The sequence below is a fragment of the Pantherophis guttatus genome, chromosome 4, assembly GCF_059756535.1.
Source record: "Pantherophis guttatus breed Tessera chromosome 4, ASM5975653v1, whole genome shotgun sequence".
NCBI lineage: Eukaryota > Metazoa > Chordata > Lepidosauria > Squamata > Colubridae > Pantherophis > Pantherophis guttatus.
In genome coordinates, this window is record NC_142066.1 from 136,880,529 (window position 1) to 136,903,819 (window position 23,291).

General features: G+C 39.2%; 1 protein-coding gene across 1 annotated transcript; it reads left to right on the plus strand.

The window, feature by feature from the left end:
- The first annotated feature begins 17,237 nt into the window (after positions 1-17,237).
- Positions 17,238-21,829, plus strand: FZD1 (frizzled class receptor 1). The gene has a single exon (XM_034401851.3). The coding sequence runs from the start codon at positions 18,327-18,329 to the stop codon at positions 20,118-20,120; it is 1,794 nt and encodes a 597-aa protein (XP_034257742.1). The 5' UTR covers positions 17,238-18,326; the 3' UTR covers positions 20,121-21,829.
- Positions 21,830-23,291: the final 1,462 nt, after the last annotated feature.

Sequence of the window (23,291 nt, forward strand, 5' to 3'; positions counted from 1 at the left end):
GAGTGACCGTGCGTAAGGCATCCCGATCCAGAAAGGGACGCAACTGGTGGATCAGGCAAACCTGATAAAAGGCCCCCCTGGCCACAGCCGTCATATGCTCTTCCAAAGACAGACGTGTATCCAGGAGGACACCCAAGTTGTGAGCCCTCTCTGTGGGGGCCAACGACTCGCCCCCAAAAGTCAGCGATGGTGCCAACTAACTATATCGGGATGCCGGAAGCCACAGCCACTCGGTCTTGGACGGGTTGAGCCTGAGCCTGTTTCTCCCCATCCAGATCCACACGGCCTCCAGGCACCAGCACATCACATCAAAGGCATAATTGGGGTGGTCCGGGGTGGAAATGTACAGCTGAGTATCATCAACGTACAGATGACACTTCACCCCGAAACCACGGATGATCTCACCTGGCTTCACATAAATGTTGAACAAAAGGGGCAACAGAACCAACCCTTGCGGCACCCCACACATAAGGCACCTCGAGGTCGATCTCTGTCCCCCCGTCAACATGAACTGCGACCGGTCGGAGAGGAAGGAGGAGAACCACCGCAGCATGGTGCCCCCTATCCCCAACCCCTCCAGTCGGCGCAGCATGATACCATGGTCGATGGTATCAAAAGCCGCCGAGAGATCTAATAGGACCAGGACAGAGGAACAACCCCTGTCCTGAGCCCTCCAGAGATCATCCATCCTTTGTTTGTACAAAGTCTGTACAAACTTTAGTTTACTAAATTAAATCAAGTCTTTTTCAAACAAAAGCTGTTAATTAACTTTCTTAACAGCCTACAAGAATCCAAAGAATAAATAATTGTAATCTTACTATGGTTGGCAGAAAGCCCAGAAGCAATTTGCAGGAAATTGATAAGAGAACTAAGATCAAAATGCGGAGAGTAAACAAAGTTGTTCCCTGCAAATTGCCTGTCATCGTCCTTCCTTAAATAGGATAAGGGAGTGGCCAATTAGCCCCAAGCCTTACTCTTGAGGAGATCTCCTCCTGAGGAGCCACTCCTGCCTTTTGGCAGCTCTACGCACCCATGCATCGGGAAGAGGCTCCTCCTCTTCTTCCTCTTCACTTATGGGAGCTTCTGGAGGTTCTGAAGGCCCTGGCTGAATCCCCGCCTCTGGCACCACATCTTCTCCAGCCTCCTCATTGTCTGACTCGAGTGCCAGTTGCACAGGCTGCTGGCGCAGCACCACACTAGCCTCCTCGCTGACGGAATCAGCTACTAGCTGCACAGGCCGCTGAGGGGACACAACACCTTTCTTGCCACAGTTGTTAAGTGAATCACTGCAGTTGTTAAGTTAGCAAGAGAGTTGTTATGTGAATCTGGCCTTCCCATTGATTTTGCTTGTCAGAAGATCACAAAAGCTATTCACATGGCCCAAGATACTGCAATCATCATAAATATGAGACAGTTGCCAAGTGTCTGAATTTTGATTATGTGACCATGGGGATGCTGCAATGGTCATAAGTTGAAAAACGGTCATAATGGTCTTTTTTCAGTGCCATTGTAACTTTGAAAGGTCACTAAATTAATTCTTTTAAATCAAAGACTACCTGTATATGTGGATGATGCAGTGTTACTCTGTAAGCATTAGTCAATTGTTGGACTTTTATATCATGTGCAGGTTAAATTGCTTAAATACTATGCATAGTTTTTTATGCCAGGACCACACACAGAATGCATTTTGTATTACACAAAATGCCCAGACAATTAAGCAGCACAGCAACCAATTTTCCATAGCAAAAGGGGCTTTACCATACTCCAATAATCTGAGACCAAGTTAGAGATGTTATTTAATGCCCAGTCAAGACTATATAACTCTTTTATACTACACTATATTTTATTTAGGCCAAATTTCTCAGGAACATATTTCAATTTTCCTGTTATGCCTCAAAAGTTGTTCTTCTCCATGTGACTCCATGTGACTCCATATATCTTCATGTTTTGGATCAAAATGTTCTTTGGCTCTGTAGTTCTGACATCTTGGATTCTGACTGACGATGTTATCTTGGTCCAGAGCAATAGGTAAAGAAATTGGAGCTCCCTGGATTTTAAATATCCCAACTCTGCATATTCAGCTATAAGCATGTAATAATAATGTTTAAACAGCAAATTAAAGATAATTGTTTTCCAATTAGATCTGTCATCTCTCCCCAAGGATATGGTCCTACTCAGCTTGTTCACCTCCTAAGACTTGATATGTTCTTAAAGCAAACTGCAATCCCAAAATATAGAAAGTTATTCTCTGTGGCTTGATTTGATGCCCTTCCTACTGCAGTCTTAGAAGGAATACAAAGACTGAAGTTTTTGCCTAGGTCGTGGCTATCAAAACTATAAAACATATTTTATCATATTACTCATTTTATAGTGGCACATCATCAGAATTGACCGCCCACATTTAAGGAATTGTTCCAATATGATTTACCCACAAATGCTTTTCTGAACAGTCGTCCTTTTTCAAGCTAGCAACATATTTACATCATACATCCATGCCCAAACTCTGAAGAACTTTAACATTCTTTAGTGTTCTTGCCCAGAGAGGTTTGGGAGTGCTAATATAAAGAAAGATGCTCTATTATTGACATTCTACCTCCTGTGGATAAGGGCTATTAAAACTATAACTCATGTCCTGCTATACTGTATCCGCTAGATGGATTTGTTGACCTGCCATATAACTTCTTACCCAGCGCAACACCTGAGAAATTGTGATTTTACGTATAGTACTTATCAGATCAATATGATTTAATTTCCTTAAAAATAGCCAAATTCTGTTATACTATAAAATCAGGTATATTCTAGTTGTAACATTCTTATCGTGTTTTGTGTTTTTTATTTTGAATCCTGTGATCTGTGACCATGATAAACTCTATCCAATTATTCTATTCACCTTTTATTTTTGAAATGTGACTTCTGGCAAGCCACACTGATTTTCTTAGATGCAGACAAGGCCTTTGACAATTTGAACTGGATGCTCTTGTTCAAATTCTGGAAGATATGAATTTTGGAAAGAACTTTATAAAATGAGTAAGATTGATGAACACTTCACAGAAAGTATGTGTAATTGTTAATGGAAATTTAACAAAATTATGTGAAATACAAAAAGGAACAAGACTGAGATGACCATCGTCTCCTCTTGTTTATTTTTAGTTCTGGAAATATTCAACAGAAATGTAAAAATTATTATAGAATTGTAGCTAATACCTCTTAACTAGCAAAGCCTTTGATCATTGTTTTTAGTTGTGTGTGCACCATATCCACAATATTTTTAAAAATGAGATTCAATAGCTAAAAGAATTGTCTCTAAGCACTAACACTTTCAACACCTACACTCACAAAGTTATTTCTCTTTCTGTCTTCAGTTCTATGAGTAAAGAAACTAGGGCCAAGTTTTCTAACCTTTTATTATCATGAAATGCCACTGAGTTCAAAGGGAATTCTTTATATGGAAGGGTTTTTTTTCTGTCAGTCTCACATTGCAAAATTACTGCATTTCTCAAGGGTTTCAACTGACAACCTTATTATATAGTGCAGAATCCAGAATCTGTGATATATACAGGTGATAGGAAAAGTCAATCTGATTGAAATTACCATGGTTCACCTCACCGGAAAGTTTGAGAATTTCTCATTGGTGATAATGTGTCTCACAGTGTTTATCTTTCTTGAAAGAATAATAGTTTTTCAAATCTCTATTGTATAAATCCTGATTATTTACCTTGATACTTCTCAATTGAAGGGCTAATGCTGTGAATTATTACTGGAAGCAGGGTTTTGTTTTTGTTTTTTTGCCTATTTTAGATATTCCTGGATCTGTTTGCTGGATAATGTCAAGTAGTTCAAATCTAGTCATCTTAAAGCCATTGTATGTTTGCTGCTTCTTAACAATCATATGAGAAGAGCAATGTTCCTCAAATTTGATAATCTGAGGAACGTTGAGGAACATTGAGCCCCACATTAAGGTGTGTGGCTTTAAATTCTCGGAATTCCCCAAACAACATAGATTGGAATAGAGAATTAAATTCCTAAGTACAGCAAGTAAATAGGCACAGAGTATCTACATTCTTCCTTTCTCATTCACTGTGCTAATGGAACAATTATAAACACTTAAAACATCAAACCTATTTATCATCCATGTATGTCGTTCCCCCGCCCCCCCCACATACACACACACATACATTTCTCAGAAGAAAACAAGGATATCTCATGTCATCACAGTTGGTAGCAATGATTGTTTTGAAAATCCCATTCTTTCTAAAACTGAAGATTGCAGATTGATTTATTTATTCTATTTAAAACATTTATATAGCTGCCCATCTTACAGACAAATCTGGGCAGGTGCCCCTTTGTAGTATCCTCTATTGTTCAATGGTCCCCTGATCCATGAATTCAAAAAATCCAAAGCTTGTTATTTTTGCTTGTTCCAGGAGAGTGTCTTACCATATTTTATCAGCTGCTAATTATTAATTAGCCACCACCGTGCTTTATTCTTTGAGTTTATTCTACATTGACAGCTATGGGAGTGAAAGATGTTTGCCTGCAACCCTCTAAAACTCCTGCCAGTTTTGACAACACGGAGATAAATGGGCCATTGCCTGAAAACAATCTCCTACTTTTGGAAATGCCACAACGTTTGAGCATGCATATTTCTATGTATACATACTGAAGACAAAATGCTTTGATTACAAGGTTTTCACCCTCAGAAATCTAAAGACTTTGGAGAAAAAAAATGAACCCTAAGAATTACAAGTGAAGTAATTCATGTAAACACTGTTTATACCAAAACAATAAATGGCAAAGATGAAGGTCAGCAGTTTTCAGGGACTAGAAAACAATCTTGTGCTGGAAATTATGGATAATTGGGGGGCGGGATGCCATATGTACACTTAAGAAATTTTATATTCTGGATAATGTTCTTTGTTCTTCTCCCCCTTTAATATATTTCTGTTACTATTAATTCTGAAGTACAGTAAGAATTGTGAACTAACGTATTTCCCTACTACAATCCTAATGTTTTCTCAAAGCACTACTTTAATGAGGATTGACAGGTGGCTACAAATATCTTTGGACTGTCTTCTCCATTTGCACCTTATGATTTCTTCCATGCCAATTAAAAATCAACCAACCGTCCAGCCAACAAAATCAATCCCAGGCACTAGACTTTCCATCTTGTGCTCTTTAAAATGCTTTTATACACTCTTATTCATTATGATAAGTTTTAACAAATTACATGCTGTTTATACAGCTATAGCTTTTGGGTGGTAGAGAAGTGTCATAAATGCATAAAGTAACATCAGTCTGTACTTGGAATCCTGCTCAGTCAGCTGAACCAAGGCTCAGGACTCAGTTTGTCACTATAGTCAAGTCACCCAGTCAATTTTCTGGAACTGCAGAAGTAGATGAATGGCCCAAAAATGCAAATAATTGATGTTTAGAACAGTATTTTCCAACCTCAGCAACTTTAAGATGTATGAACTTCATTCTTACCTGGTAGCTGGGAATTCTGGGAGTTGAAGTCCGCATATTTTAAAGTTGCCGAAATTAGGAAACTTGAGAAATTAGTATAATGCAAAAAAGAAAATGGGATTGGAAAAAGAACAGCTACACTAAGGTGAGTCAACTGAAGGAACAGAGTAAAATCAAAACCAAGTATCAATAGTAAATACTAGCCTAGGAACTGAGGTTAACAATTCCAGGAGCTGGAAAAATAAAGATAGCTATCTTTTAATTAGAAGGGAAGGGGGAATCTATATATATATATTTTCCAACAAACAGTGGCAAACATCACGAAACTAAAACATAAAAGAACAGCTCTTCAAACAAACTTCATTTTATTAGCATAATTGAATACCCTAAAAGTTTTGAACATCCTAAAAATTAAAATTTTTGAAGCTGACACGAATGGGAAAAAAAACTGCAGCAGATGTTTATGCTTTTCTCTTCCTGCCCCTCTCTTTCAGGCAGCTGGCTGAGCTGCAGACACAAGACGCAGACAGGGCTGCAGCATGCATGAATGTTAAGGAAGCTGTTTCCGTAGTAACAATAACTGTGTAGCAAGTCTCAGAAGTTCCTGCTCTTCCTTATGGGATTCTGTTTGTTTTTCCTGGATTAAGTAGAATTGAAGCAAAAGGGGGAAAAAAAATCCAGGAGCTGCAGAGTCAGTAGAACTAGCTGAAAGACATCTCCCCTCAGCTTGTTTGAGGCCTTGGAAAGGTTTGGAGGCTTAAACATGTCAAGTAGGTATGTTGAAAATGACTCTCCTAATAAAACAAAGGAAACAAAATGAAAACTATCAGGAGATCCAAATCGAGTCCAATCCAATTCCTTTTCCCCTTGCTTGGTTCTTCTTTTTTCCTTTTTTAAAAAAAAATCCAGCCTAATCCCTCCCTACCTGTATATACTTCCTTGATTGTGGACAATTCCTTTAGCAAAGTTGTTGGGTTCTGGGAGCTTTATCTTCAGAATGGGAGTCAAAACCATGCTGTGGATTGAATATATCTCCCCAACAGTGGTGAAATCCATTTTTTTTTACTACCGGTTCTGTGGGCGTGGCTTGGTGGGTGTGGTGTGGTTTGGTGGGCATGGCTTGGTGAGCGTGGCAGAGGAAGGATACTGCAAAATCTCCATTCCCACCCCACTCTAGTGCCAGCCAGAGGTGGTATTTGCCGGTTCTCCGAACTGCTCAAAATTTCCACTACCAGTTCTCCAGAACCTATCAGAACCTGCTGGATTTCACTCCTGCTTCCCAAAATCATGGCATGGCCCCTATTATCACTAAATGTTGTATTTGCTGTATAAGAGGGAAACGATTAATTACGTGACCCAAGAGTAATAACAACAATGATATGTAATTCTACAGCATTTAAATGTAAATTAAATGAAACTATAATTGGCAATTTTCATGAATATCTTCCTGACTAGGCCATCAAAGGTTGATCGTGGTTCTCAGGTCAGAAGAACACGTTGGTCTTTCCTGTAGCTGAACAGTATGTGTCTGGGGTTATGTTGCCTCAGGTGTAGGACCACATAGGGAAAGATAACAGCTCCTTTAAGATTAGTATCCCAGATAAACAATTATGCTCAATTCTAGTATCTGATTCTCCAGAGAAAGTGCCCAAGCCTTGCATTACAAATTAATAACTGAATCCCACATTTTGGGTAACTAACATAATGGCAGCAACAGTTAGTCCCTCATTTTAAATTTACTTCAGTGGTCCATCAAGGTAGTCTCTGGGATATTGTATGAAACTGTCAGGCATGAACAAACAGACCCGCACACAAAGAGTTCAAGTAGCCACTTTATTGCTTATACCTATTTCACAACAATCTTCCCAGACTGGCAGTTTGCACGTAGATATGACATTCAAGAAGGGTCAGATTGTACCCTCTTGTGTCTACTTAATGACTCCAGACTAATTCCCTGCTTGACTCCACTCCCACCCATCCCCAGCTCTGCCAGTCTCTTTCCAACAAAAATTAAACTGAAACCGGACTCTCCTGATTTCGGACCTTTTAGATATACTTGCAAATGCCTTGTTTAGACAATGGGTAGAGATCCACTACTTATCACTAACACGGTAGCTCTTCAGATGAAACAGGTTTTTATCGCTATGTAATGGAGTGAAGTAGTCTTCCTAATTTTGACTCCTGCTATTGTACTCACATGAATATATGTGCTACTATTATAAATATTTTGTGGAATTCAGTATAACCTGAGTAGCAAGGTATGTGTTGACTTCGGGTTAAAACCCTTTCTATGAAATAAGCCCCAGAGGCTCATGGAATCTGTTGTACTTGTTCTGCCAGTTATTTGTTCTGCAGGGCCAAACAGATAATTGCTCCAATTCGTTCAAATTGCTCCAATTCGCTCCCCTGCTCTGCTTCATTGTCAGTCTATTATATTATAGTTGACAATTTGCTTTTGGCAAATAAGGAGGCTTATTTTTGAACATGTGAATAAAAGTTGCTTTTTGTTATTGAGGTGGTATTTTTAAGGATTAGAAATGCGAAACTTTTTTTAAAAAAATCACCCTATTGGAATGGGAATCACCCCATTCCAATTGACTTGTGAACCCATGTCATTCTGAAAAAAAAACTCCATCATCTCCCAGATTCATAATTCAGGATGTTGAACACATTCTCCTTTCTGTTGCTCAGATAATTTTCAATGCTGGGCTCTTTTCTCCACTCATTCATAATAATCAGCAATTGTATCATATTATTTTTCTAATCAAGAAGATCTCAGATGGCTGTGTTTTCTATTATGCAAAATAGAAAACAGAACAACTTTATAAGGAAGAACAGAGAGCAGATGAGGCCTACGTCTATTGCTCCCTATTATCCCTTGCATGTACTGTATGTGAGCGTATACATCTGCTTTTGTGTCATGCATATCAATATCTCTTCATTCTCCCTTACAATAAAAATTTCAGGAGAGCTTACGTTCTTCCTAATTTGCTACTTAGTCAACATTGGCTGATTTTGGAAAGCTAAGATGGTCCTACTTAGCTCTTGGAGGGAGAAAACTATGAATGCCAGAACTGTTGGGTAGATTGGTAAGTAAACCATCATCATCACCATCATCATCATCATCACCATCATCATCATCATCACCATCATCATCATCATCATATAAATCAGCAGCAGCAGCAGCGATTAAAAAACAAGAACTTTTTTTTAATGCTGGTAAGAAAACTGCACAGATGCACTCAATAGGGATCAAGCATGACTTAAGAGGAACTTCAGTTTTAGGGTAAAAGAGCCAAAGAACATGGCATGCTCTAAGAATGCTAATTCCTAAGACCTGAATGTGAACTCAGCTTTGCTTTGTTCTCTATCTGAGAATCATTTGACAACTAAAGTTAGTTCTGACTTCTTCTGAAGAAATGAGAAAGAAAAGAAAAGAAAAAGAATATTGTTTACCTCCTGTCAGCTTTGGACTCATCCATCATAGCTTCAATGTCTAACATTGTCTTCATGCTCTTGAGGGAATGCAGGACTTACTAGAAAACAATTTCCTTTTTACCTTCTTCAAACAAAAGTGCTTAAAGAAGCAAACAGTAGTAATTAAAATATATTGCAGTAAATTAAAAACAGATATATACACTCCTTTCCTAATGGAAAGCAAAAAATGAGAAGTCCAAGCAATAAAAATGGGATTTTAAAAAAGAAAATAGAATAAAATTACCACAGTACATGCCTTATTTATAAATATACTATCAGAAATCACACTGAGAGCTAGCAGGTATTCTTTTGGTGACAACAAATATCCAGACAACAAGGTCACCTATCCACTCTCACTGCTCAGTAAATTTCCACACCATTTCTACTTAATTAAAACCAAAAAGTCAGAGGTTTCGCCTAATGTTTTCTTTCTATCTCACAATAATTTAGTCTTACTGTCTTTGAGACTGAATTTCAAGTCAGGAATTGACTTTGTGCTAATGAGGAACCTTTTCTCCAATAGGTATTACTTAATATTTTAATTATTAATAAAGTTATTACCTTAATACACGCGACTCTATTGCTTTACTTTGTTTCATCTATAATAAAAATCCACAAGAAGCATATTGCTAGCACATCATGAATAATAGTATAAGAAAATGAAATGCAGTGATTGGATGACTGGTTTCTACAAAAATCTTTCTCACTTTTTAAATTCCCCTTCCTTGCTTTTCTTATCAAAAGTTCAGCTACAAGAAGACAATTATTCTTGTCTTCCAGCATTTAGTTTTACCTCTTATTATAGAATATCATTTTCCTTATAGCTAAACAGGAATTGATCTCTAATCGAAACTCAAGATTAAATGAATTTGTCTTTGATTGACTTTTGTTAAGTGACAACATCAAGGTATATAGCACAATACAATCTCTGGCTTATTATGAAGTAGATCTGTTTCCATTTATGACAAGTACTACAGATAGTCCTTGACTTACAATAGTTACCGTTAGTGACCGTTCGAAAGTACATCAGCTCTCAAAAAAGTGACTTATGACCATTTTTCACGCTTTCACACTTATGCAGCATCTCATAATCATGTGATTAAAATTCAGAGGATTTATGACAGTGCAGTGTCCTGTGGTCATGTGATCACATTTGCAATCTTCTGATTTATTTATTTATTATTTTATTTATTCAATTTATATGCAGTCTCTCTCCGAAGACCCAGGGCAGCTCACAATACACTCAAAAAATCACTATAAAAACACTTAAAAATTAAAAACATTAAAGACATTAAAACCCATTCACACCATTCATGGCCGGATCTCGTCAGATTGCAAAGCGAGATCAATGGCCCCAGGCCTGCCGGAAAAGCCAGGTCTTCACCACTTTTCAGATGGCCAATAGGGTGGGGATGGTCCGGACCTCAGGAGGTAACTGAGGCCACAGAGAAGGCCCTCCCCCGCGGGCCCACCAGCCGGCATTGTTTAGCTGATGGGACCCGGAGACCAACTCTGTGGGATTTTACCGGTTACTGGGAGCTATGCGGTAGAAGGCGGGCTCGAAGATAGCCTGGCCCTGAGCCATGTAGGGCTTTAAAGAATTGTGAATTGTGACCGGAGACCAATAGGGAGCCAGTGCAGTTTGCGGAGAATTGGTGTAATGTGGGTGTACCTAGGTGCACCCACAACAGCCCGTGTGGTTGCGTTCTGGACCAACTGTAGTCTCCGAACACTTTTCAAGGGTAGCCCCATGTAGAGCGCGTTGCAATAAGCTAACCGTGAGGTGACAAGGGTGTGAGTGACTGTGAGGAGAGCCTCCTGATCCAAGTAGGGTCGCAATTGGTGCATCAGGCGAACCTGTGCAAAGGCCCCCCCTAGCCACAGCTGTCAGATGTTGCTCTAATCTTAGCTGTGAGTCTAGGAGGACACACAAATTGCGAGCCCGTTCTGAGGGGGACAATTTCTCCCACCCCCAGAACCAAGGATGGACAATCAATATAATCTTTAGGAGGCAATACCCACAGCCACTCGGTCTTGTCTGGGTTAAGTCTGAGCCTGTTGACTCCCATCCAGACCCTCACAGCCTCCAGGCACCGGCACATCACATCCACCGCATCACTGAATTGACACGGGGTAGAGATATACAGCTGGGTATCATCAGCGTATTACTGATACCTCACCCTATATCATGGGATGATCTCACCCAGCGGTGATAAACGAAGTAATGGGGAAGCCAGATATACTTAACAATCGGGTTACTAATTTAACATTTGCTGTGATTCACTTATTGTATCAAGAAAGGTCATAAAAAGGGGCAAAACTTACTTATCAAATGTCTCATTTAGCAATGGAAATTTTGGGCTCAATTGTTGTCGTAAGTCAAGGACTACCTGTACTTGAGGCTCAACCAATGGCTACTTAGCTTGACCTGCTAAATGCAGATCGAGAGAGATTCAGTGAGATTCCTGTTCCTTCTTTATTTATTTCATGTTCATATTAGGAAAAAAATCAGGGAACATTTTTTGCTAACTGCTATTAAGAAGCATTCACAGTAAAATATGAAAAAGGAATACGTCACACTGAGTTTTAAAGAAAAATTGCAACTGGAAAATCATCTGCTTTTTGCAGCCTTATTTCACTAAATTTATTGGGTAGGCATTAACCATTTTTTACTCTGAAATACATATGTAGGTTACATTTCCCAAAGATCTTGAGTTTTCATCATTAGTTGGAATGTACCCAAAATCCCACACAGATGTCTCAATAATTGGAAAGTGATCTTCATAATTCTTTTTTAATTACAAATCCAATTTCTAGTTCAAATTGTGAATTATTTGGCAATATTCTACAGTCATTTTTCAGCTTTTAAAATCTTTGACTATTGTAATTCAATATTTTAAACAACTAAGTTATATATATATATATATTAATTTGATTTATATGCTGCCCTTCTCCGAAGACTCAGTGAGGCTTACAATGCATTAAGCAATAGCCTTCATACTTTTGTATATTTTATACAAAGTCAGCTTATTGCCCTCACAATCTGGATCCTCATTTTACCTACCTTAGAAAGGATGGAAGGCTGAGTCAACCTTGAGCCTGGTGAGATTTGAACTTGCAGTAATTGCAGGCAGCTTATGTTAATAACAGTGCTTTAGTCTGCTGCGCTACCAGGGATATACTGATCTCTGTATGGTATTTCTGATTTTAGCAAGTTACACAAACTGAGAGATGCCAGAGCCGATTTTGCTGGTGATCTAACTCTGCTATACCTAAATTAAGTCAAATTGCCATAAACTAAGTTTATATGTGAACAAACTGCTCTTTATTAGAAATATCAAGGAAAAATAAAAGGGGAAAACATTTAAATACCACACTGTGCCAGTACAAAAATACACCATTTAAACATGTTGGCAAATTTTCAATAATTCGACAATAATTTTCTGGCAACTTTGTGTGCCACTGAATAAAATGTAATAACATTTAGAGACACTGTAATCTCTAATAAATAATTAATATCATATATATATATATATATATATATATATATATATATATATATATATATATATATATATATATATATATATATATATATATATATATATATATATATATATATATATATATATATATATATATATATATGCTCCTCTAGAATAATTGGAATAAAATTGTCCTGTTTTTCTACACTGTCTGTATTACTTGGGCAGTAGCATCCAATGTGTGAAATTCTTATTATCTCTCTTCCAACACAGCTAGGTGAAGACATCAAAACAAACCAGGGTGAACACTCTGGAATTACTTTTGGCATGGTACAATAGCTTGCTGATTTCAGAGAATTAACCTAGATGCCCAAAATACCATACTGGGCACATGATTTAGTTCTATTTGCCAGTGCGTAGCATGTATTTTGTATTTAATTGCCCTCCAGGCTTCTTCCTACGTCAAACATCCTGCTGGTCTTTCTCGGTTCTTTCTAGGAAGGGTTCCTAGGCATTTCTATTTATGCCACACACAATGACTTAGCTTTAATACAGCTGGAGTCAACTGAGCACCCATTCTGAAGATCAACTGTTGACCTTTGATTAGGGTTGTCATTTAGGAGTTACATAATTTAAGTGAGCTTTGCTGCTGCTTGTATCAGATATTTAAAAATATGAGACTTGATCAGGATAAGGGACAACTTTGCAAACTTTGCAAAACTTTAGTCTTGGTATAATTTATTTCTCATGCGCCTTTCACAAGAATGAAAGAGTAGGCAAAGCATGCCATAGCCATCAAATACATGCCCACATCGTGAGAGATTGGTGTTTCTGAATTCTATGAAATTTATATTTAAAGAAAATGCAAATGGGGTTAAGCTGCTTTTTGCTCATTCTTTTTAATTACTTAATAATTTCAAATGGAATGTAGAGCTCATTCAAATCCCCCAAAACAAATCAGCAAAATGGGTTCAATGCATACGTACAAAACCTGTTGCCAGCTGAATGAGACTATTCAGTGGCATTCCCAATTTATAACATAGATTTTGTCTTGAAGACAAAATTTCAGTTAACATTTCAATTTCATCTTCCTCCAATGAATTCACTGTAATTCACATTGGACTTCCCTCATGCAGAATAATCCTATGGAAAAAGAATGAACACAGAACTTTTTGGATGAGAGAGGATCTGACTCAAGGTCTCCTTGGTTCATTATTCTAATCTCCCCCAAGCTGGTTTCCATGACAGCAAGACCAACTACTAACTAGACATTTTGGATCCTATGATTTCTGCATCCAAACAGCATGCCTTGAGTCTAGCAATAACCTCTTACCCATTTCTATATTTGTCAGTAACAGACTATTTTAAAATATCATCTGCCTCTGAATTCATATCCATAGTGCATATGTACGGAAGGGAGGGGACAGTTCTACAGTAAGATGACAACCACAATAGTGTGATTGAAGTTCTGGAGTTTGTTTTTTATGTGCAAGGCCATCTTGACCATTTTTTAAACCACAATTTGGGATACCTCTCCTTGCAATACTGTGTTTCCATTCAAACAGCCATAAACTCTCCTGTGTGGTCCAGATCATTCCACTGTAGCTTTGTAATTAATCATAAGAGAGTTTTGAATTACCAGAGGGTCTATAAATGACAGGCTTTGACAGGGTGAACATGACACTTGCTTATGGAGCACAAAACACTACCTGGTTTGTTATCAAGCACTTAATTTGAGAAGCCAGTTCTTTTTGTGAACTTATTTAAAAACAACATGCTGAATCAAATAAAGAGAATTAGAAACACCAATCTATTCAGTTTCCTAGAGTCCCAAACTCTCTGTACAAAATGTACAAAAGAGGGGTGCCTTTCACTGTCTGCAGCAATATCTTCCCTCATTCATTTACAAAGTTATATATTGTCTAAGCAGGGGGTTGGACTAAAAGATTCCAAGGTCTCTTCCAATTCTGTTGTTCCGTTCTGTTCTTTTCTGTTTTGTCCTGTCCCGTCCCGTCCCCTCCGTTCAGTTCCCTTCCCTTCCCTTCCCTTCCCTTCCATTATTTATCTCTAAATAATATAAAAAAATATTCTAGCTATTTATTCTTTCAAAATAAAATCACAGGATATAAGGCATATATCAAGTTAACAGATTTTATTGTAATACCATTTAGATTATTTCCATGTTTGTTGCACAAGATTCAAATCCTTGGTCAAAGTAAGATGGAAAAGTCTCTATTGCTTTCCACAATTAATGCAGTCCTATATTTTATTGAAATGCATGCTCTTATTCGTGATTTATTATTGTTGTTGATAAACAAATAGTGATCTTGGAAAAATACAGCGCTAGGGAAAATTAGTTACAGTGTTAGGGAAAATCTAATTTTCTAGAAAATTAGATAAGTGAAAAAAAGGATTGGGAAATTTATCAGATCATGGGCAACTGCCGCAAAAGAAAAACATAACCTCAACCAATGCTTGCTTTACTGCGTTCAGTAGTGTGACTTCAGGCCTGTTTTATTGCCACCTCCCTATATGGGTTTTAGGGGATCCTACTATCAGTCCCTTGCTTATATTTGGAAATATTTTTTCCAAATATTACAACAGGGAATTTGGGGATTTGGAGAAAATCATGCCTAGAGATAAAAGTAGAAGCCCCTGATTGTTACCAACAGTATCTCTCTGAGAAGCACACCACATAAATTTGAGCCAATTTATCTCATCTGAAATTTTCCCTCTGATGGGATTTCTGCCCAATGAACTGAATTCTGTCTGTATTTTGATAATTCCCACCCATTCTAGCACCAAAGTATAAGCCCATGATGACTTTTTTTTTTTTTGCTTTAATTTATATGCCGTCCTTCTCCAGAGACTCAGGGCGGCTTACAAGGCGTTAAGCAATAGCCTTCATACTTTTGTATATTTTATACAAAGTCAGCTTATTGCCCCCACAATCTGGGTCCTCATTTCACCTACCTCTGAAAGGATGGAAGGCTGAGTCAACCTTGAGCCTGGTGAGATTCGAACTTGCAGTAATTGCAAGCAGCTGATGTTAATCACAGTGCTTTAGTCCACTGTACTACAGGCTCTTCTGCCATTTCTGACTACACACCAATCATCTTTCTCTGCAATAGTCTATCTCAGCATTCAAACTTTTCAAACAATGAAACCAGTGATGGGTTGCCCCTGGTTCAGACCGGTTCGCAAGAACTAGTAGTAAAACCGGCGGGAGGCTCCACCCACTGACCCGGACATCATCAGGAAGTTTCCACGCATGCGCAGAGCACACACGCATGAGCAAATGAAGTGAGTGCACGTGCGTGGTCCCATTGCAAACCAGTAGTAAAGGTAAGTAGAACCCACCCCTGCATGGAACATCAAATGAACAATCTCTCCATCTCCCTTATAGGAAAGCTATGACTAAAGAAACAAAAGGAACAGGAATGGCAAAGTCCCTTTCACTAGAGGCTAGATGATCATCTATCAGGAATACTACTGGGGAAGGAGATAGCTCTAGATCAGTGGTGTTAAACTCAAGTCTCGGGGGCGATCCAGCTCATGGGGTGCTTAGATATGGCCCGCAGGGCCACCCTGGAAACAGCAAAGAACTCTCTGCCACTGAAAATAGGCTCCTGAGCTCTGAATTCCGCTGCGACGACTTCCTGCAACTCTCTGTCAGAGAAAATGGAGCTCAGGAGGGCGCCCATGACACAAATGACGTCAAGCTGGCCACACCCACCCTGGCCCCCCAAGTTCAAACACAACCATGATGTGGTCCTCAATGAAATCAAATTTGATACCCCTGCTCTAGATGATCACCAAATCTATTCCTCCTTTATAATATATATATATATATATATATATATATATATATATATATATATATATATATATATATATATATATATATATATATATAATTGAAATTAAACCTATTTTAATAATGCAGTTTGTTTCTACTATATTTTATGAAGGTACTTTGAAACGAAAGACATTTTTTAAGTTGCTTGCATTACACCTTCAAGTTGTTTGAGGAACCTTCTTTAAAGAACATTGGTCTACTTCTTATGAAGCATCTTTAGTATTGTGCTGGATTCTGGGAAACTCCCAGAATTCCAAGCTGGCATGGCCTGATTTCTCATTCATCCTGTGTCATTGGAAAGAATGGACTAGCTGGCTTTTAGTCTCAACAGACCTGGAGGTTTCCAAGTTGGAGAAATCTGGCCTTGATTATAAAATATCTAAGTTTATGGGTATGCTTGAAACAGAGGCTGTCTTTGTACAAATTCTTACCTATGGTTAATTTCCCCATATTTACTTACTTAATCAAATTTATGAAATCATGTGACACATTGAACTAACCAAAGAGGATGGGTTTGCTAACAAATTAAAATTCTAATCCAGTTTGTGGTTTGGTGTATTATATGAACTCAATCAAAGGTCAAGACAGTTGGCATATGTTTTAATGGTAATCTAAATCTATTCACCTTTGCGCTTTGCTATCTTAGCTCCCACATTCCAGAGTTGTTTCACTATGCAGTGAGTGACATATTAATTTAATAAATTATTAAATTTGAAAGCATTCAGACACATCTGATGCTAGTGACAGACCCAAGAGCTGAGTCTCTATGTAAATACTTAGATATTGTTTATTGAACAATAGTTTCTGGATTTTAATGGGAAAGAATGCAAGCATGCTGGATTTTAAAAAGAGACTTGATTAAACTATGCTTGACTTAGTCTATGATTCTGTGCATCATGCAATACATAATAGGGTTCCATTTTATATTAAACTTTATTCCTGTATTTTTGGGAGGGCTGGATCTTTAGTTCTCTGAGTTATCTATTCAAGTGAATCTTTCAGTCCTCATTAATGGAATTTCTGATGCATTTTCTAATCAGGGGGAGAATTTGTCATTTAAATTTAAATTTCTGGGAAGAAGCCATGCCATAAAGTTTCTTAGTTGTTTTTTTTTTAAAAAAGGTATTTGTTTCATTTTTATTTCGTTGAAGAAGGACAAGCAGGAAGCTGCCCCAGTCAGTTTCCAAACGTTTAAAATAAAAATATTTAGGGTTTTCATTTCATTCGATATACCAGAAACTTTCCGGATTGCAAACTCTCTTAACTTTTTACTCATAAGGTTACCTATAATCTTATGTTGCCTCTTGTCCTCTCCTTTTAAAATGAATTTATTCGTGTAAATCTCAGGCAAAAAAAAGTTTGCTTCCATGCCAGCTCCCCGCACCCCTTCCATTCATTAGCTGCTTGCAACGCATGGGGCTAACTTTCCAAGGTTTTCACCTTCTTTCTAAGGCAAACCCCGTCAGCCTTGACCTCCTTTCACAACCGACCGGTCCCTCTTTTCGTGTCTCGCAGAAGTTGGACGGGGTCACGAAGGGAAGTGAAGGGGGGGGGGGATTACTCTGTAGCAGCTACCTGCACTTCTACTGCGTTCGGAAGCGCGAAGACATATTGGGCGACGGTCCCTAACGCAGGCAAACTTAGGCGTCGGTTTCAAGGCTCCTCCCTTTTGGTGAAAAGCAGACTGCGGGGTGCCTGGAAACCGGTTCGAGGGAGAGAAGGCTTGAGGGATTGCCACAAATGGTCAGGCGGCAGCGGTGGCGGAAGAAGAGGCGGCGGCGGCCGCAGCAGCAGCAGCAGCAAGAGGCAAAGAGCAGCTGGATCTTCTGCGCTCTGCCCGGCGGAGAAGAGAGGGTTGGCGGCGCAGTTGAAGAGTGCGCGACGGCAGCAGCTGCTGAGCTGGCTCCCTCCTGCCTTTCCTTCATGAGTCTCAAGTTTGCGCTGGCAGGAGATCTAAAGCGCAGCAGCAGCAGCAGCAGCAGCCCGGCGGGCCGGGAAACGTCGTCGATCGAGGCAGCGAAGGCGAGAGGAGCCAGCGAAGTATGGCCGAGAAGTGGAGTCGGCAAGTTTGCAGCGGAGCCAAAGCAGCCTCGCCTTCAGCAGGGGGTAGCCAGGCCCTAGGGCGCTCTCCGTGGCTTCTCCTGCTGCTGGCGGTGCTGCTCGTGTGGACGGAGGCTCCGATGCTCTCCGCTCGGGGCCAGGCGCCACCTCAGCCGCAGTACAACGGCGAGCGTGGCATCTCCGTGCCGGACCACGGCTATTGCCAGCCCATTACCATCCCGCTGTGCACGGATATCGCCTACAACCAGACCATCATGCCCAACTTGCTGGGTCACACGAACCAGGAGGACGCGGGTCTGGAGGTGCACCAGTTCTACCCGCTGGTCAAAGTGCAGTGCTCGGCGGAGCTCAAGTTCTTCCTCTGCTCTATGTACGCGCCCGTCTGCACCGTTTTGGAGCAGGCGTTGCCTCCCTGCCGCTCCCTCTGCGAGCGGGCGCGCCAGGGTTGCGAAGCGCTCATGAACAAGTTCGGCTTCCAGTGGCCGGACACGCTGCGCTGCGAAAAATTCCCCGTGCACGGCGCCGGAGAGCTCTGCGTGGGCCAGAACAACTCCGAGCGCGGTACGCCCACTCCCTCTCTGGGACCCGAGTTTTGGACCAGCAATCCTCAACTCAGGCCCGGCGGCGGGGGCGGCGGAGGGAGCCACCTGGCGGACCGGGCGGGCAGGTTCAGCTGCCCCCGGGTGCTCAAGGTACCTTCCTACCTGAATTACCGCTTCCTGGGCGAGAAAGATTGCGGAGCTCCCTGTGACCCTGGACGCCCCCACGGGCTCATGTATTTTGGGCAGGAGGAGCTGCGCTTCTCGCGTACCTGGATTGGTATCTGGTCTGTGCTGTGCTGTGCCTCCACCCTCTTCACAGTTCTCACCTACCTAGTGGATATGAAGCGTTTCAGTTACCCGGAGAGACCCATCATCTTCCTCTCGGGGTGCTACACTGCCGTGGCTGTGGCCTACATTGCAGGGTTTCTGCTGGAAGAGAAAGTGGTGTGTAATGAGCGCTTTTCTGACGATGGTTCCCGAACTGTGGCCCAAGGCACCAAGCGAGAAGGGTGCACCATCCTGTTTATGATGCTGTATTTCTTTGGTATGGCCAGCTCTATCTGGTGGGTCATCCTTTCTCTCACCTGGTTCCTGGCTGCAGGCATGAAGTGGGGCCATGAAGCCATTGAGGCTAATTCACAATACTTCCACTTGGCTGCTTGGGCTGTGCCAGCCATCAAAACCATCACTATCCTGGCCTTGGGACAGGTTGATGGCGATGTGCTGAGTGGTGTCTGTTTTGTGGGCATCAACAATGTAGATGCTTTGCGTGGCTTCGTGCTGGCACCCTTGTTTGTGTACTTATTCATTGGTACTTCTTTTCTCCTGGCTGGATTTGTTTCTCTTTTCAGAATTAGGACTATTATGAAGCATGATGGCACCAAGACAGAAAAACTGGAGAAGCTAATGGTGAGGATTGGGATCTTCAGCGTTCTGTATACAGTGCCTGCCACCATAGTGATTGCCTGTTATTTTTATGAGCAAGCGTTTAGGGAACAGTGGGAAAGGAGTTGGTTTGCTCAAAGCTGCAAGAGCTATGCCATTCCTTGCCCCAGTAACTACCATTACCCCCCAATGAGCCCAGACTTCACAGTCTTCATGATCAAATATCTCATGACCCTAATTGTGGGAATCACTTCAGGCTTCTGGATCTGGTCTGGAAAAACACTCAATTCCTGGAGGAAATTCTATACCAGACTTACCAACAGCAAACAAGGAGAAACTACAGTGTGAAGTTCAACATCAGCTTGTTGTTCACACATCAACTTTGTTGTTTCTCCGCAGCCTGACCAGAGATTGGAAGAGCAAGCAGAGAAAGAGAGAGAAATGTACACACCCTGAAATCATCTAGGTCAGAAATTTTTCTCCCCAGCCCACAGAAAACCGATCCTAAGAACATTGATAGAGGCACATACTATTCCTCTTGTCTTCATCTGGATTAAATTTTCCCTGAAAGTTGGAAATGTGATTTTGAGATTGTTGTAAATAGTCTCTGTAAGATTTTGTAAGTATGTTTGTATTTAAGTTGCAAAGCTTTTTCGTACATATTTAAAACATTTTTTAAACTCCCTTTTTCAGACTTTTCTGTTTTTAAACACAAGAAAACAAATATTTTATGTTCAGTGCAGCATTGAAAAATTAGAAGTTAAGAGACCTTTTTCTTGTAAATCCAAAATTAGGACTTTAATTGACCCTAGCGTTAGAGCCATTTACAATCAGGAACCGTTGGTTTCAGGAAACCTGCCTAGGAGGTTGTTGGTGGCACAGTTAATGGGATTTGTGTTGCACACCAGCTGCAGACAAAGAATGGACTTATCTTTCCTCGGTGTAACCTGAAGAGGAAAGAAAACAAGCCGTTCTACCTGTTGTAGGAACATTGTGGGAGGAGCTTGCAGAAGAGAACTGTCTCACCTAACTACATGTTTTGTCGTTGTGGAAGAAAATACTCAGCCAGCAAAAGGGTGCTTTCTAAGCTATGTTTAAAGTTGTGTCCTATGAAGGTGCAGAACAGAATAGCTGGGAGTCAAGTATTCTTACCATCTCCCATATATATTTGATAGATTTTAAGGAACTGTAACTTTTCTCCTAACTTTGTAATATATTGAGCTTACAATTTGCTTTGTATCTTCTGTAGAAATAAGTCTCTTGGCTGTTGTTATTAACACTGCAGTGAGCAAGAAGGCTGTTCTCTCTCTCTTTTTTTAAATTGTAATTCGATACCCCATTTATTAGCATTGTTGTGAGCAATGTTTCCTTGGTAGATTTTTTCCTCCCCCTTAATGAATTTGCTAAAAAAAACTGCTGAAAAGGCTTTTGCAAATCAGTTCAGTGTGGTCAATAATAAAGGTTTGGGGGAATAAACAGAGCAAAAACTCTCAGCAAGTTGCATTTTTGAATATGTTCGACATTGACATTTTTATTTCTGCAAATCTTTATAACTGTTGGGTTTCATTCCTTTGTGTTAATAGCTGACCAGAAAGAATGATGATTTATGCTACCAGGAGGGGAAAAAAAATGTTTGAAACCCGAAAGAATCAACAGCCTGATGTTTCAGTGTAGTCATTTATATGTAAATCTGCAAAAACTGTCTATGATTGGTTGGTAGTCTCTCTATAAACTGTTACAGCTCATACTTCTGTAATAGGTTTATACAAGATGTGTCAGTTTTCAGTGGCAAACTCATTTTCATATTTAATCATTTCTGTGACACAACAGACTTGCTACTCTAATGATGTATCGTTTCAAACTTTTTATTTACATTCCTGCCAAAAATATAATCTGTGACTAATCATATCCTAAAATGAATAACTGTGTCAATTTGGTACACATTTATTTCTGTTCACTATGTCAAAATCATTTATATTTATAGAACAATAGAAGTTTATATATAAATATATAAGAATACCTATTTTAATTTTTTAAATAAATTGTTTTGTACAGAATTATTTCGTTCTTTTAAAATTATTTACAGACATTTCATTAGCGTTAATTGCACCTATTTAATACTAGAATTTAAAGTTGTTTTTTTTAATGCCCACATTATATAGTATTTTTGTCTTAATTCTGTTGGTTAATGTAGATGTCCTAGATTGCGGTAAGTAGTATATAGGAAATGAAAGCAGAATAGCTGATGGTATCACTGCAGTAGAAGGTAAAAAGCTTATAGTAGGTTGTTTCTTTTAAAAGACTGATTGAAAGCAGCTTTTTCTCCTATGCTGCTTCCATATAATAAATGTAGAAAATAAGCCAGCTGTTTGATAACTCTAGCTGAGTGTTATACAAAACTATAACCACATATGCAGTAATATGACACAAAAACTTTAATAGGCATTGAAAAGAGATGGCATAATTAAAAAAAGAGAGATACCTAACCAGATTAATTTTCCTTTACTATACCCTGAGTTCATGGCAAAATATATTTGATTGTAGCTCTGTAAATTTTAGTATCAAAATATATTTTAAAAAATGAAGTGACCTTAAATTTATTGGATATGTCACTCTGTTCAGGTGAATTTTACAGTTTTAACTGAATAGCATGTATTTGACCTTTTTTATTCAAAGCTAAATGTATGCATATAGACAGAGAAGAAAAACTCTTAAGATGATTTTACTTCCTAGAAAATGTGATTTCAGAATAATGATTTGATATATCAGAACTTTAAATCTTATTATCACTCAACACTTTTTAGTACAGTTATTTTTATATTTTTACTGTTATTTACATACACATATTTTAAGGACCTTATTTAGTATGAAGATATACTGTGTTTTTGCAGACATCAAAAGCTAAAGCACATCTTGAAGAAGACAAATTTTTTCCCCTAAAAATCATTTCATCTCTGATTTAAAAATGCAAGAGAGATGACAAGAATTTAGAGAAAATGCTATTGTGTCTATGAGGGGACAGTGAATTATCCATCTTAAAAATAAGCTATGGGAATGATTTAGATTTAAAGAATGAGAACTTTTATTCTTCAACAATTTTTTTGATGTGGAGTGGAAGGATTGTTTATTTTTTGTCAGTTTTTTAGAGTAAGGAGAAAACCATTAATTTCTCATCCCACCACAGTAGTATTGTTAAAGATAAAAAATATTTTTAGCTTTATCTTTTATATTTTTAGCCAGTTTGATCTAGTGATTAAGGCACTAGGCTAGAAAGCAAAAGAATGTGAGTTCAAGTCCTACCTTAGCCATGAAAGCCAACTGGGAAACTTTGGGCCAGTCATTCTCTCTCAGCTCACCTCACCTCACAGGGTTTTGTAGGAAAATAAGAAGAGGGAGGTGTGTTGGATATATTTGCCTCCTTGAGTTATTTGTAAAATTAATAAAGGGATAAAAATAAATGAGTAATAATTTTACAATCTTCAGTGAGATTGCATTTACTAGGAAGAAGAACATTTAATA

Coding starts and splice junctions, on each gene's coding strand:
- FZD1 (XM_034401851.3), top strand. CDS start 18,327: ATGGCCGAGAAGTGGAGTCGGCAAGTTTGCAGCGGAGCCAAAGCAGCC.